Below are 15,744 nucleotides of genomic sequence, written 5' to 3'. Positions count from 1 at the left end.
TACAGTATATATCCTACACAACATTAGACCATTAAAGTACAGTATACTCTGCACCTCTACAACATTACACTATTAAAGTACAGTATACTCTGCACCTCTACAACATTACACTATGAAAGTACAGTATACTCTGCTCCAAAATATAAACTATTGAAGTACAGTACTCTGGTCTTCTTTGGTCATAAACATGAATACATGCCATCTGGTGGACACAGACAACACACATAAACAGAAAACAAAACACATCACCAACTCAGACAAAGCGCTCAAAGCCGCAGGCAGAAGGGTTGAGATTCATTCATTGAATCTAAAGAGCTTAAAGGGATTATCCGGAGTAAAATGAACTTTAGATCAATTTACGGATGATTGGGAGTACATACGTTGAGTTGACATCATATCATGTCATTCGGATGTGTTTTGAGAGAGTTCGTTTTTACCGTTTTTAGCCAAAAACTCGTTAGCCTGGAAGTGAACAGGGCATGTCCTTTCGCTGCTACAAAACGGCATTTTTATACCTCTTCTACTGTTCCAAACAACATTACACTTACGTGGTAGTGAGTAGAGGGTTTCTAAAACCAAACCGAAGTATCCCGAGGTCTTTATGTGGTCGAATAGAGAGTCCAGAATGAATTTAATCAAGCCAGTACCTCAGTACCAGTACTCCAGGCTAACGAGTTTTTGGCTAAAAATGGTAAAATCGAACTTTCTCAAAACATATCCGAATGACATGATTTGATGGCAACTCAACTCCCAATCATCCGTATATGAGTGAGGCTTATTTGTGGTGAACTCGGACTTCACTGTAAAGATCTTGAGCTGCAGAGACCTTGAGATGGACGGGTGAAAACACACATAAGGGTATTTATTTACTTATTTACTTATTTATTTACATATTATTATTTATTGACAATGTTTGTATCTTTGGATATCAATACTTCTTACCTTGCCTTTCCTTTCCTTTCTCTTAGATTTAGGTATGATGTTTCCATACGTCAGATCATTGGAATTAGTATCTTCACCAACTGACTGAGAGAAAGAAAGATAAAGAGAGAGATAAGAAAATATAGCATCAAATCCTTTGCACAGGTACTCACACATGAAAAGTACCCATACACACCTAAAGTAGGTACGGTATACACTCTCTCTCTCTCTCACACACACACACACACACACACATGCATAGACATACCCTCATGTGAGTTCTGAGAGTGCTGTATGTCACTTGATCAGAGGGTTCTGCAGGACTCTGGAGAAGAACATATTACAGTAGATGTATATCGGTTTATATCTGTAGACCCATATATGATTACTGCATCTTACATTTGTGGTGAACTCATATATGATTTGTGTACTTGTGTCATGTATGATATTTTAATCTGTGTGTACGCGCGCACACAGACAGACAGACAGGTGGGATGTTGTGATACTCCACTCACAGCATGTTTCGGTGACATCTTCCTGCTCATCACATCAGCGTATACGACCTCAGGATCAGCTGACTGGATACAAAATAGAAGCACAGAAGAAGAATCTCGTGTGTGTCTGAATAATGCACATACACACCCACACACACACACACACACACACACACACACACACACACACACACACACACACACACACACACACACAATAGGTGTGTTGTTCCACTCACAGCTGAGTTTGCGTTGGCTGCAGCTTGTTGAGGTGCCTCTGTCTTTCCTGGTTAAAAACGAGGACGAGACTCTCAGTCATAAGCCTGACATTGGCAGCTCATAAATATGTTATAACAGATGCTACATACTGATGTGAATATTCATCATTATTTCCAGCGATAACAGTGTCATATTACCATTATCAGTAGCCAAAGCAGATGAAGGTATGTGTCATACATACATACATACATACATATGATGTCATATATCATAAATTAATTCTGACATGGTGCTATTCACACAGTGCTTTAATTCCGCTGCCCTAAAGTCAGGCTCTTTTTGGGACTCTAATGTACGTTGGTGCAAGGTCAATTATTTTAAAAACGAACATTTAGGGGTGTTTTAAGGACAGAATAGTCCATGCACAAAGCGAGCAATGTTAAAGCCATACAGAGCTCCATTCTAAAGCTGCCAAATTCCACAAACAGGCTCAATCGTCGGGATTTCGGTGTCAAACACTCGTTTTCATGCTAGGCAATACAGAAAATGGGCTTAAAGTGTAAAATACCGAAATAATCCTTTGAGTAATGTTTTTCACAGTGATACTTTTCACTTCTGCTGTACTCTCAGGTCGCATCGCTTGCAATAGGACCAGGCAAGTTGCTAGCAATGGGTAAGAAAGCTGCGCCCTTCCTGCCACTAGTAGGCGTAGTTCGCCCGTGAGTGATGTGCATAGTGCATTAGTAAGCCTACAAATGATGACAAACAATGATGATTGTGAAACGTTTGGCTGATTCCTCAGTTTCTGTCCGTTAGTCGAGTCATTCAAGTAGTCAGCGGTTTAGCCAGTGGATAAGCTAATGGTATACCTTCTGGCTTGAACAGCTAGCATGCTGGTTACTATTCTATGTCTGATCCAAGTGCTTGCAAAAACAATAACTGCCAAGTCACTAAAATGGTCTCATTGTGAATGTGTAAAGTTCACTAGGCACACATGTCGCAGCATAAGTCACCATGGTTACTATCACTGAGTGGCAAAAAGACCAACTGAGTGGCAGCATTTGAATCTCAGCAAAAATCCAAAATCTAAATGGAACACTCTGCTATGTTATAGACTGTAGTGTATATACACTTACAGGAATTCAGAGTTCTCTTTCAACAGACTGCTGTCCATGCATACCCTCTATATCATCTCCATCAACAATGACATCAGCTAACTCCCGCCGACGCTTTAATGTGACAAATGTCGATGTAGATTGACACTAACATTTTTTTATCAAATCCGCCTTGGTTGTTCAGACTGAGACCACATGGATAAAAACATCAGACATGGGTCTGATTCAGGACACAATTTGGAAGTTCTCTAAATCTGATTTGAAAAAATCAGATCTGGGCACTTTTGCCTGCTGTCTTAACGGTGCTGTGCCCCTGAAGCAATTCACTTTGACACTCACAGAGTGCTGTTGTACTGAAGCCTACCTGAAGTGATGCACGTTGTGACTCACCTCGTCTCCATCGGAGCAGAACCACTGCAGCAGCACAAAGCACGATGAGCACCAACACAGCAACAATGATTGGGACTAGCACCTCAACCCTGGGAGTGATACCAATAAAATACATACAATTAATTTGACAGACCAGCAAATATGCTCATGCATGCACACACAGCCAAACACATAAAACTGTTATTTGACATGAAATGTGTAAGATTCAGATCCATTATAATTTACGAGGACATTGATGACTTAGCTTGTTAGCTAGCTTAATTAGCATAGCCTTATATGGACTTGTCACTTACACAGGATTACTACATCAATACATTTAATTCTAAATCAAATCAAGCTACAGAAATCTATACGTCACTAACTAGCATCTTATCATTTTTGTGGATATCTAGTATATGGGAAATACATACATTCCATGTTGGTCAGTGTTGGGAGCAGTTGTGTCTGTGCTGTGTGTCTCAGGAGATCCTGTTACTGATAAACAGGCAATATGTTTTCAGTGTGACCACATTTCATGATCAATGTAGCCCTGTGCTAACTGAAGTAGCAGTAGCATTAATGTTATTTTTTTCTAACATAAACCAGTCACATTGGTAACCCCCCATTGGTACGTTTGACATTTGTAGTGGACCCTTCCTGGATACAAGCATCTACTGAAAATACCCATATCAGACCATATTCAAACATAACATCCATCTTAGCCAGCAGACATGTGCAGCAGGCTCACCTGGAGTTGGTCTTGTGCCAGTCACGTTGAGGTGAACAGGTATCTGATATCCCCCAACAGAGAACACATACCAGCCTGTGTTGTTCCTCTGCAGGCCACTGAGAGTCACTTTCACCTTTCCATCTGTGCCACCAGTCAGCATCACTGCCATCCCATTCAAAGATCCAGAGTCAGAGTCCCAACCCACACACTCCCCTGCTAGCTGGCAGAACTGCCTCTTGTCTTTAGGAGGGAAACTGTGCTGGAAGAGGACAGAGGCAGTCCCACTCTCATACCCAATTATCATGGGGTTGAGTACGGACAGCATTGGACGACCTGTAAAACAAAAGCGGCAGGTGAGGGTACAGCTGAACAGGGTGGTGTCTATAAACACTTTCAATCTGTTCCTGGAGAGTTTCTGGTTGAAACATTCAAAACAACACAGATACTTTGAAATGAAACTGAAATAGAATTCAGTGAAATGCTCTACAAAATGGCGACTTAAAAAACAGAACTTCGAAAAATTATGTTCTCAAGTTACCAGCTCAATGTTGTTTCTGTTTGTTTATGCAGTTTGTAAGGCTCTATAGTAGCAGTAGTAGCTACACACGCTCACTGTCTGTTACCTATTTATGTATTAATAATAATGAAGCATTACTTTTTTAAAATGGGCTTTTGGCATTTTAAATCATACAAAGGTTTTACATCCAAAGGATACCTATAGCAATACAATATGATAATAATGAACAATAACTGAGTTGGTCAGATATGCACTACAACTAACAAAACCAGCCGCCTCAGTCATGCAGTATTCAATGCAACACTTATATTTGGGGCTGTATGTCAAATCCATATAAAGGCTTATACCTTTAACATGGGGTGAAGAGAGCTTCTTCAAGTTTAGTATCCCCACAGTTTATGCCACTGGTTGCGTTTAAATGCCATGATACCAGTTGGTCATCTATTTACCAAGATACACAATTTATAAAATATCTCAAGAAATTCAGCTTGATACCTGAAGATGTTATTATTTGTGTACAGTCTTTTCTTTGATGTTGCTTTGTTTTGGGTATAACAGTGCAACAATAGTCACCAGCATCTTCATGTCTGATGTTCGTCATGTTCACAGTGAAGATTCCATGTGTGATGTCATCAGAAATGGACACACCAGCAGCACTGCCATCAGCAGCTGGATCACACTTAGACAGATCATCTTTTTTACACCAGAGCTTAGTATCATTTTCATGTTCCTTCTCATACAGGCAGGGGATGATGGCTGATTGTCCCTTCTGTACAGACACTAAAATGATCTTCATGTCCTCTGTGGAAACAACATTCCAAATACTTTAAGTGTATGCATGTTTACGCTTGTGAGACATTTTTCTCCAAGGAAACAACACAGAACAACAGCACTAAAAGTAACAGATTAAAAGCATATGTAGTGCAGACAGTAGTGCTCTAATGGGTATGGCCAACTGCAGGTCGTTCTTTAGAAGCACACAGTCATGAGATGTGTGTTGTGTCCATTGCTGTGCTTGGGGTCGGGGGTCAAGAAGGTTTTGGAGAGGAGAGAGATGAGGGCACATGCAGTACAGCACCCACCAACAGGTCCCATTTACAACATTCTAGCATCTGATGACCACCTAGGAACTGCATCACACTGCTGTAGTTAATAACATGTACTAACTCACACACTGCTCTAGTAAATAACAACATTAACTCACTCACACACTGCTGTAGTCAATAACAACATTAACTTACTCACACACAGATCTATATGACAACATTAACTCACTCACACACTAGTTAATAACAACATTAACTAACTCATACACTGCGCTGTTAGTTAACGCCTCTGATGATGCGTCTGTTGGTCACCTCTCAGTCAGAAGGCATTTATCCGACTTCTTTGTGATCTTAAGTTTTGGAATATTGTATACACTGTGCCTCTGTTATAATGTAAGTGATAATGATATATAAAATAGACAATATTGGTTGATATAAAAATAGACAATATTGGTTAAAGTCGCATAGTCTTAACTTGATAATTCAGGTACATGGTGATGTTTTTCTTTAAAATAATGGAAATCTGGCCACTGCTGCATATTAAGTCTCCTTGGTTGATGTGGAGATAGCTACACACACACACACACAGGTAACTTCTAACATTCTAGCATCACTAACACGGAGCCTGCACGCACAGTTCTGCTCCAGATGCCCAAAATAAATTGCAGTATGGCCACCATGTGGTGAGACTTGCCTTTAACGGCTTTAATAAAAGTATTAACCAACTCACACACTGCTCTGCTACTTAATAAAACATTAACTAACTCACACGCTACGCTGTTTAGTTAATATAAAATGTTTGTGCTTAAAAACTTCTTGGCACTAGCCCAGGGTAAAGCACATCTTCCCATGTCTCACCGCTGCAGTTTCACCACAGAGCTGTTAACCACTCTGGTGTCACTTCCTTTTACTGAGTATTACACGGAATCCTGCCTTTGCATGGACTGTATGTGAGTACGCCTTTATATTCAGTATGAATGCATACTGCTTGTGGCCCTGTGTCCACCAATCGCGTTTTTAGCGCCAACGGCGACAATTTTCAATATAAAGTCTATGTAGCCCAGCGTTCACAGCGCTGAGCGCCCTCGGCGGAAAAAAGCTCTCGGCGCTGACGTTTTTTTTTACCGCAGCGCTCAGAGCGCTCAAAGTTGAAAACAGTTCAACTTTTAGAACAGCGCCGGGCTCGTCAATGTCACTTCTTGTTATAAACCGTCTCCGGTTTTGGTAATTTAGCAACAATAAACACTTCTTGAAGCGCCGAGGAAAGCGTTTTTTTTAACGCTCTCAGCGTAAAAAACGCGATTGGTGGACACAGCACCTAAGTCTGAGTAAGTATACTGCATGTGAGCTGGCCAGTTGGTATTTTAATGTAAGTATGAGTGGTGCATTCTATGAGTCATCTCTCTACCTTTGAGGGAGAGCTGGAGGAAGTGGCTGATCCTGTCCTTTCTAATTGATGTTCATCTCCTCATCAGTGCTAAAGGCTGTGCTGCACAGCTGAAGGAGTTTAATGTTGAGAGGTCCATGTAGATATCTACACTATGCTGCTCATGCTAAAGCTAGAAGAGCTTAAGGATCATGAACTCAACACATCGCTAACTAGTAACTACAGTATGGCAAATACTACTCTTCCCGTGTACACAAACACTGCACACACTTGTTGTGAAACTCTACAATCAAAACACACACACTTGTACTGGAGTTCTAAACAAGGCCCAGCCAGGATGAAGCACATGAAGACCCAAAGAGCAAATCTCACTTTTAATCTGGAGAAGCAGCGTAAATTACTCTGAATTCATCTCATGGAGATATTAAATTGTGTAAATCCCACTTTTTTATCCATCTCATGGGCAAAAGAAAGAGATGAGGATTTCTCTTTTCTTGTGGGTGAGTGTGGAATTCAGAGGAAGCATGCGTCTGAATGTGGAACTCAGAGGAATCCTGTCAGACTCATCGCTTTCAGTTTCTGCAGTTACACACGACCGATAATCCTACCCAACATCCATCAGGTGAAAAATTAGTCTTCTTACCTGAGCGTCCACAGTGGAGGAAGAGGAATAACAGCACCAGCTGATGAAGAGCCATGAGTGTGTGTGAGGGGTGTGTCCGAGACGATGCACAGAAAAGTGAGAGAACGACTGTGTTTCTAAGCATTTCTGGTCAACCCTCTTCCTCATTTTTGTGTGTGCGTAATAACCACTGATGTAGCGTCATTTCTCAGTCAAAGGACAACAATCTGACTTATCATCTTAACATAAGTTCTGTATTATGTCAGTATAGTTATAAGTGTCAATGAAAATAGACAATAGACAATATTGATCACTCTCTTAGTCTTTCCTGTTGGCTCCTTGTTAATTGAGGTACATTCTTTAAAATAAAGGAAGTCTTTCCACTGTTGCAAATCTGCCGTTTACTGTAAGGCCCCTTGAGTAATGTGTACGCACGCACGGCAGAGCCATAGAAAGACAGAGTTGGAACACTTTGAAGTAGCCACACGATCAAAAGTTACAAAAAAATGCAGAAACCCTGTTTACAAAGCAAATGGAACCACTGTGTGTGTCCATATGTGTGTGGACTGCACCCCATCTGCGGTCACTGGAGATGAGTATGACTGTCCTCTCTGTAGGGGCGTCTACTTGTGGGTCTTCAGATAGAGGAGGATCCGTCCTCCATTTTCTGTGTTTGCATGCTTGTGTGCTCCATTTTTTATTTCATAGTGATTTTTACACATGTGTGTACTTGTTACGGCCGGCTCAGAAGCCGCAACATAATATGGAGACGGACATCAGAGTTTATCAAAAATATAGGGTTTATTGCAATAAATGTATATACACTCTAAAATCTAGGGGTTCAATATGAAAAAGACACCCACACCCAAGAGCATGGCTTGCTCTGGTGTGGTGAAAAATACCAGCCCCTGAAGGCCAACTCAGGAGCTTCTTATCCACTCCTTCAGGTGTACACAATTAGGCCAATTATTGCCCAAACACCACCCAAAGGCTGCTGCACTGTCACTGCAGGGCCAGTGGGGGTGCAGAGGGGCGTAACAGTACTGTATGTGAGTTTGTTGTGTTATGATTGTATAAACTACTGGATGTCTAAATTGTCCATCTGCATCCACAAAGGGCAGTTGACAGTATAGACAGTAAAATAAAAGTGGACTGCTTTGCTTTCTCTTCTCTTTGTGATTGGTCGATGCAACAGAAACGCCCAAGACTGCAGCTGGACCCTTATCAACATGTCCCTTGGGATAAATAAAGTCTCTCTCTCTCTATCTATACTGTGGTGCAGTGTGGACAGGGAAAGTGGAGGAGGTGTGTTTGCTTTATTCATTACATAGTGCTCAAGCATCATAAATAACAGTAATAATCACAGAACTTAAACACAGACTGCACCTCTACTGTAACACTAAACTATTAAAGTACAGTATACTCTGCACCTCTACTGCAACACTAAACTATTAAAGTACAGTATACTCTGCTCCTCTACTGCAACACTAAACTATTACAGTACAGTATACTCTGCTCCTCTACAATACTAAACTATTAAAGTACAGTATACTCTGCTCCTCTACAACATTAAACTGTTAAAGTACAGTATACTCTGCTCCTCTACAACATTAAACTATAAAAGTACAGTATACTCTGCTCCTCTACAATACTAAACTATTAAAGTACAGTATACTGTGGTCCTCTACAACATTAAACTATAAAAGTACAGTATACTCTGCTCCTCTTTGGTCGTAAACACAAACTAAGGCAGAGAGCCAGATACACAGGCAGAGAAACAGACTTGTTTAAATGCTATTCTTAATTGAATAAAAATATCAAGCTAAAGCCATTGAGTTCCATAACTTCGTGAACCCATGCACCAATCTAACAGTACTACATACTGTATTTACAGTAATTTAATTGGGGTCTGTATGTAATCATCAGTCTCAATATGTACATATTTGTTCTCTGAGTAACATGTCCATATTGAGTACGGGAGTCACAATTGAGATTTTGAATCGAAATTGATCAAAATTACATCTCAATCTCGAACTTCGGCTGGAACAGTCTCAAAATAAAGGCATCCCAAAATAGAATAGAAAAAGGGCAAACAAAATAAAATAATAATAATTATAATAAAACAATAATAATATAAGGAATGCATTAATGAAAAAGATTGAAAATCGAATCGAATCGTGGCTTTAAAATCGAAAATTAAATCGAATCGAGGATTTGGAGAATGTTTTTTTATTGAGAGAAGGGCTAATTTGTGGTGAACTCAGACTTCACTGTAAAGATCTTCATCTGCAGAGGTGAAAACATACAGAAGGGGATTTATTTATCATTTGATCAATTATATTGTGCTGTCCTATGGCCACACATAAATTAATTAATAATAAACCAGTAAAGAAGTTACCTATGTTTTAGACATTATGCTTCCTGTTTGTACGATTTGTAGAGTTAGTATCCAGACCAGCCGACCGAGAAAAGGAGAGAGAGAGGAAGGGGTGTATCAGAGATAATGATTTGAATAAATTCTATGTCAAACCCTTACACATACCCATACACACTTACAGTGTGTAGAATGCACCTCCAAACACACATACACACTGACACACAGAAATGAACATGATACAGTACCTTAAAGGGACACTTCACCGATTAGCATTAAGCGTTGTATCTTTAAAAAACCAGTCATGTTTTTGAATGGTCGTGCATCATTCCCTCAGTTTGCCTTGAGATGGGAGAAATACGGATTTCAAAGTTGGACTTCCTGCTTTCAATGATGTAAAAATCATCATTTTACATCATTGAAAGCAGGAAGTCCTATTCATGGGCTTCATTGAAATCCGTATTTCTCCCATCTCCACAGGGTTCATACGTTTTTAAAATGGAATTATGAAAATGCCAATTTCCAGGCCTGGAAAGGTTTTGGAAAACAAAAAACACCCCAAAAGTTTGAGAGCATTCCTTCTAGGTAACCATCCCGTTATCTCACACGTCATATCTATTATTACTGATGTGAGGTTTTGAGAAATATAAGGTCATGGAAATTCTCTGGTGGAAATCTGTATGAACCCTGATACACACACACACACACACACACACACACACACACACACACACACACACACAGTAAGAAGTGTGGCGTTCCACTCATAGAGGCTAAATAACCTCATCATCTGTGTCGTAACAAGTTTGTCACACACACACACACACACACACACACACACACACACACACAGACAGTAGGAGGTTTGATGTTCCACTCACAGCTGAGTTTGCATTGGCTGCAGCTTGTTGAGGTGCCTCTGTCTTTCCTGGTTAAAAACGAGGACGAGACGCTCAGTCATAAGCCTGACATTGACGGGTCATAAATGGCACAGATGCTACATACTGATGTGAATATTCATCATTATGTCCTGCTATAACAGTGTCATATACTGGTGTCATACTACCATTATCAGTAAGCAGAAGATGACGGTATGTGTCACATACTGTATATCATAACTTGATTATGACAGGGTTTTTCCTCACAGTGTTTCTTTATGAGGCAATTCACTTTGTGACTCACCTCGTCTCCATTGGACCACACACACTGTAGCACCACAAAGCACCAGGAACAAAAACACAACAACACGGACTGGGACTAGCACATCACTCCTCACCCTGGGAGGAATACAAATATAATAAATACAATGAATTTCACTGACCAACAAATGCCCTCATACACACACAGCACAACACATACAAACTGATATTTGACATGAAATGTCCAATATTCAGATCCTATTGCCTCCTGAGACCCGGGGGAAAAAAGTTTAATTTTTAGATTTTTTTTTGATTATTTAAGTATTTTGGTCTAAAGAAACATGCCGCAGCAAAAAAAAAATCCAAAAATGTTCTTAATTGCTGTGTTATCAGATGTCCTCTGCAGAGGACATCAGGACTATCCGAATGTCCTAACCCTATGGGAATAGTAATAGTATTGCATTTAAGTCAATGGAGTCTTAGGGTATGTGAGATATTACAGGCAAATAGGTGGCCAAGAAAGGCTTTGCTCCCCCTCAAGTGTTTTTAACATAGCTTTGAGAGATGGCTACTATAATGAAGTATTGCCATAATGTCTGAATAAGCATTCAGACGGCCATAATAATGAGCCTGGTTCATCAGTGTTGCAGCCAGTCTGCGTACATGGCACACTGTAGAGCTAGGTTTTAGAGTAGGAGGGGTTACTACACTCTCCCTTTAATGAACATGTGTTGAAGAAGTGCAATGGCTTGCTGTGAGGGCATCAGAGAGTATACACCATGATAGGGACTCTCATTATTTGACCTCTGACCCCTGTGCCAAAGACCCAAGAGACGAATGAAACGTTAGTGTTCAGGGCATCCTAGGATGGCAGAGGTACACTAAAGGGATGCTTGATGGATAAATTGTAAATGTGAAAGCACTTTTAGGAGTGGCAAAATAATCATTTACAGGTAAACGGAGTAATCAGTTACCCAAAATACAAATTGGGTAATGTACATTGAGGCAAATTCACCTACGATGTATTTATTTCTTAATAAACCTTAAAGCTCTAGCTTACACACTGCTTCTGGGGCTGTATTGTACCTTAAGGGATCCCCTTTTATCCTGTATCTCCTTTTATTTATTAGAAATAAGTAGAAAAGACCTTGTTGTCTCACTCAACCCTATGCCTTCTAAAACGTAGAAATTGGTTAAAAAGCAGGGGTACTGAGTCCCGATGTCCACTACAGGGGACATTGAACAAAAGTTATGTTTTGAAGGTGTTAGAATTGTTGGATCTTTCTGAAATCTCTCTGAATTCAAGTTGAGACTGTCATTTTTATGACACAAATTGACTGTGTGCAATAAAACACAATAATGACCAAAAATGGTCAATTACCTCTGTTGCTGCCATGAAATGAAAAAAAATCAATAGCCGCCATTTTGAAAATAAAATTTGTGAAATCTGTTAACCCAACCCACATAATTGTGGTATCACCAGAAAGCCCAGGATGTCCTCTTGAGAGTACAAAAGGATTTGAATAGTTGGCATGAATGGTATTTCATTCATAAGACTGATGTCCCCTACAGAGGACAAAAATGAATGGCTGGGTCTCAGGAGGATAGAACTGACAAGGACATTTAAATAAGGACACTTTAGCATAGCTTATTAACTAGCTAAATTACCATAGTCGTATACTTGTCACTTGCACAGGATTAGGTCTACCACATAAATCTAATAAATTTAATCCTAAATAAAATCATCCTACAGTCATCGCCAGTTAGCATCCTGTCATTTCCGTGGATAATACCCTGAATATCTGGTGATGGGGAACTACTTACATTCCACATTGATCAGTGTTGGGAGCAGTCGTGACAGGAGATTCTGTTGCTGACAAACGGCAAAATGTTCTCAGAATGACAGCATTTCGTGATAAATGTAGCCCTGTGCTAACTGAAGCAGCAGTAGCATCAACGTTTATCTTTTCTAACTGAAACCAGTCACATTAGTAACCCCAGAGCCGTATGTTTTCCTGAAGAATCTGATGGTTTTCTCAGAGTGGGATAAGCAGCACTGGGGGCTTCCACCTTCTTTAGCTGAACATTTGCAGTCAATACAGATGATGAAACATCTACCAAACAAACATAACATCCATCTTTGCCAGCACACATATGCAGCAGGCTCACCTGGGGTTGTTCTGACGCTAGTCACGTTGAGGTGAACAGGTGTCTGAAATCCCCAGACATCACACACATACCAGCCTGTGTTCTTCCTCTGCAGGCCACTGAGAGTCACTTTCAACTCTCCATCTGTGACATCACTCAGCATCACTGCCATCGCATTCAAAGATCCAGAGTCAGAGTCCCATCCCACACACTCCCCTGCTAGCTGACAGAACAGCCTCTTGGATCCAGGGGGGAAACTGTGCTGGAAGAGGACAGAGGCAGTCCCACTCTCATACTCACTTATCATGGGGTTGAGTACGGACAGCATTGGACGACCTGTAAAACAAAAGCGGCAGGTGAGGGTACAGCTGAACAGGGTGGTGTCTATAAACACTTTCAATCTGTTCCTGGAGAGTTTCTGGTTGAAACATTCAAAACAGCACAGATACTTTGAATTAGAACTTTGAAATAGAATTCAGTGAAATGCTCTACCAGCTCAATGTTGTTTCTGTTTGTTTATGCAGTTTGTAAGGCTCTATAGTAGCAGTAGTAGCTACACACGCTCACTGTCTGTTACCCATTTAGTAATGTATTAATAATAATGAATCATTACTTTTTTAAAATGGGCATTTGGTATTTTAAATCATACAAAAGTTTTACATCCAAAGGATATAGCAATACAATGTGATAATAATGAACGATAACTGAGTTGGTCAGATATGCACTACAACTAACATAACCAGTCGCAGTCATGTCATGTTAGTCATGCAGTATTCAATGCAACACTTATATTTGGGGCTGTATGTCACATCCATATAAAGGCTTATACCTTTAACATGGGGTGAAGAGAGCTTCTTCAAGTTTAGTATCCCCACAGTTTATGCCACTGGTTGCGTTTAAATGCCATGATACCAGGTGGTCATCTATTTACCAAGATGATACACAATTTATAAAATATCTCAAGAAATTCAGCTTGATACCTGTTATATTGTTAGATATTGTTATTCGTGTGCAGCCTTTTGTTTGATGTTGCTTTGTTTTGGGTTTAACAGTGCAACAATAGCGACCAGCATCTTCATGTCTGATGTTCGTCATGTTCACAGTGAAGATTCTTTGTGTGATGTCATCAGAAATGGACACACCAGCAGCACACTTAGACGGATCAACTTCCTTACACCAGAGCTTTGTATCATTTTCATGTTCCTTCTCATACAGGCAGGGGATGATGGCTGACTGGCCCTTCTGTACATACACAGCTCTGATCTTCTGGCAGTCTGTGGAAACCATTCCAAATGCGTTCAGGTGTTATCTCGTTTGTGTTAGCACAGGAGACATATTTCTCCAAAGAAACGACAGAGACTAAAACAGTTTAAAAACGTTTGTACAGACAGTACAGTACTCTGTCTGGCCAACTGCAGGTCGCTCTATAGAAGCACACAGTCACTTGATGTGTGTTGTGTCCACTGCTGTGCTTGGGGTCGGGGGTAAACACACACACAGAGGTAACTTCTAACATTCAAGCATCACTAACACGGCACTATTAGTTAACAAACATAGAGACTTTCTAATGAGAAGACACAGCATGCAAAAAACTCTCGATAGAAATGCATGGAATTAGTTTGTAATGCCAATATGGCCGTTATCTATATTCCATATGAATACATTGTACCAATCATGTGATGCACTATGAAATACATTGTACCAATCATGTGTTGTGATCTCTCTACTGGAGCCTGCACGCACTGCTCCAGATGCCCAAAATAAATTGCAGTATGGCCACCATGTGGTGAGACTTGTAGGCCAGTCAATCTAGCTCAAAAAAGGGCCAAAACTTAAACTAATTGCAATAGTAATGGTTCATACTTGTTATTGATCCTTAAACCCTCCTGCATCACATATTAAAAATCTACCCATTTATATTTAGTGGAACATACTTTTATTCAAGGTCAAAGGTAGCAATTTCCAATGTATTTTGCCATTGGGATTTACTCAACGTGATCTCACAGAATTCTGTGAAATGTACACGGACCCTTAACTAAAAATCTGTGCCAGTTTCACGGATTTGCCTTAAATTCTGTGTTGGGCTCACGGAATTAATTTCTATGTATGTCAATGGCAAGCAGCATCCGTGGTCCACCCACAGATTCCTTAACTGCATCGGAATCACTACAAATCCGTGGACGGACCACAGAGGTAACAACAGTGCAATTGAATGGCTTTTATTCCCGTGGTCACCTCACGGGTTGTTTCAAAACCTGCGCTCTCCAAATTGGTGTGGTTTAAACGTTGCCTGTAGGTTTATGGTAGCCTATTGTTTAGAAAGTAAATAAACTTCACTTTATTATATTTTTGTTGTTCACTTTGGCTGATCAGACGTCAACTCGACATTAAGTTTTCTGTTATGTATTGAAGTCGTTCTGATCTGCTGGCCACCGTAGTGATTAGGAATTGCACTATTCTAGTTTTGTTATATGCCGGCCACCGTAGTTAGGAAGTTCGAGGTTGTTCCTGACTGTAATGACACACGTTCGGAAAATAGATGCATTCTGGGAAGTGATGTGTTTCAATGTAGGCTACTCGTGTTTCCTTCACTCAGACATGTGTGCTGATTCTTTTCCAATTTTGAGCAAGGATATAAAATATGAAGACTGTACTTTTTCATT

General features: G+C 40.2%; 1 protein-coding gene across 1 annotated transcript in view; it reads right to left on the bottom strand.

The window, feature by feature from the left end:
• Positions 1-746: 746 nt before the first annotated feature.
• The window catches only part of LOC134087016 (uncharacterized), a 31,951-nt gene continuing 16,953 nt past the window's right edge, over positions 747-15,744 (bottom strand). The window contains exons 2-13 of the mRNA XM_062540217.1: positions 14,062-14,355; positions 13,103-13,417; positions 12,758-12,806; positions 10,977-11,071; positions 3,867-4,181; positions 3,550-3,613; positions 3,140-3,228; positions 1,655-1,701; positions 1,437-1,499; positions 1,190-1,246; positions 943-1,026; positions 747-826 (exon numbers count right to left, since the gene is read on the bottom strand). Coding sequence (XP_062396201.1) covers positions 776-826; positions 943-1,026; positions 1,190-1,246; positions 1,437-1,499; positions 1,655-1,701; positions 3,140-3,228; positions 3,550-3,613; positions 3,867-4,181; positions 10,977-11,071; positions 12,758-12,806; positions 13,103-13,417; positions 14,062-14,355 — 1,523 coding nt within the window. The 3' untranslated portion in view covers positions 747-775. The remainder of the gene's footprint in view (positions 827-942; positions 1,027-1,189; positions 1,247-1,436; positions 1,500-1,654; positions 1,702-3,139; positions 3,229-3,549; positions 3,614-3,866; positions 4,182-10,976; positions 11,072-12,757; positions 12,807-13,102; positions 13,418-14,061; positions 14,356-15,744) is intronic.

This window comes from Sardina pilchardus, chromosome 7, assembly GCF_963854185.1.
Source record: "Sardina pilchardus chromosome 7, fSarPil1.1, whole genome shotgun sequence".
Taxonomy (NCBI): domain Eukaryota; kingdom Metazoa; phylum Chordata; class Actinopteri; order Clupeiformes; family Clupeidae; genus Sardina; species Sardina pilchardus.
This window is presented reverse-complemented; position numbering and strand designations above follow the sequence as displayed.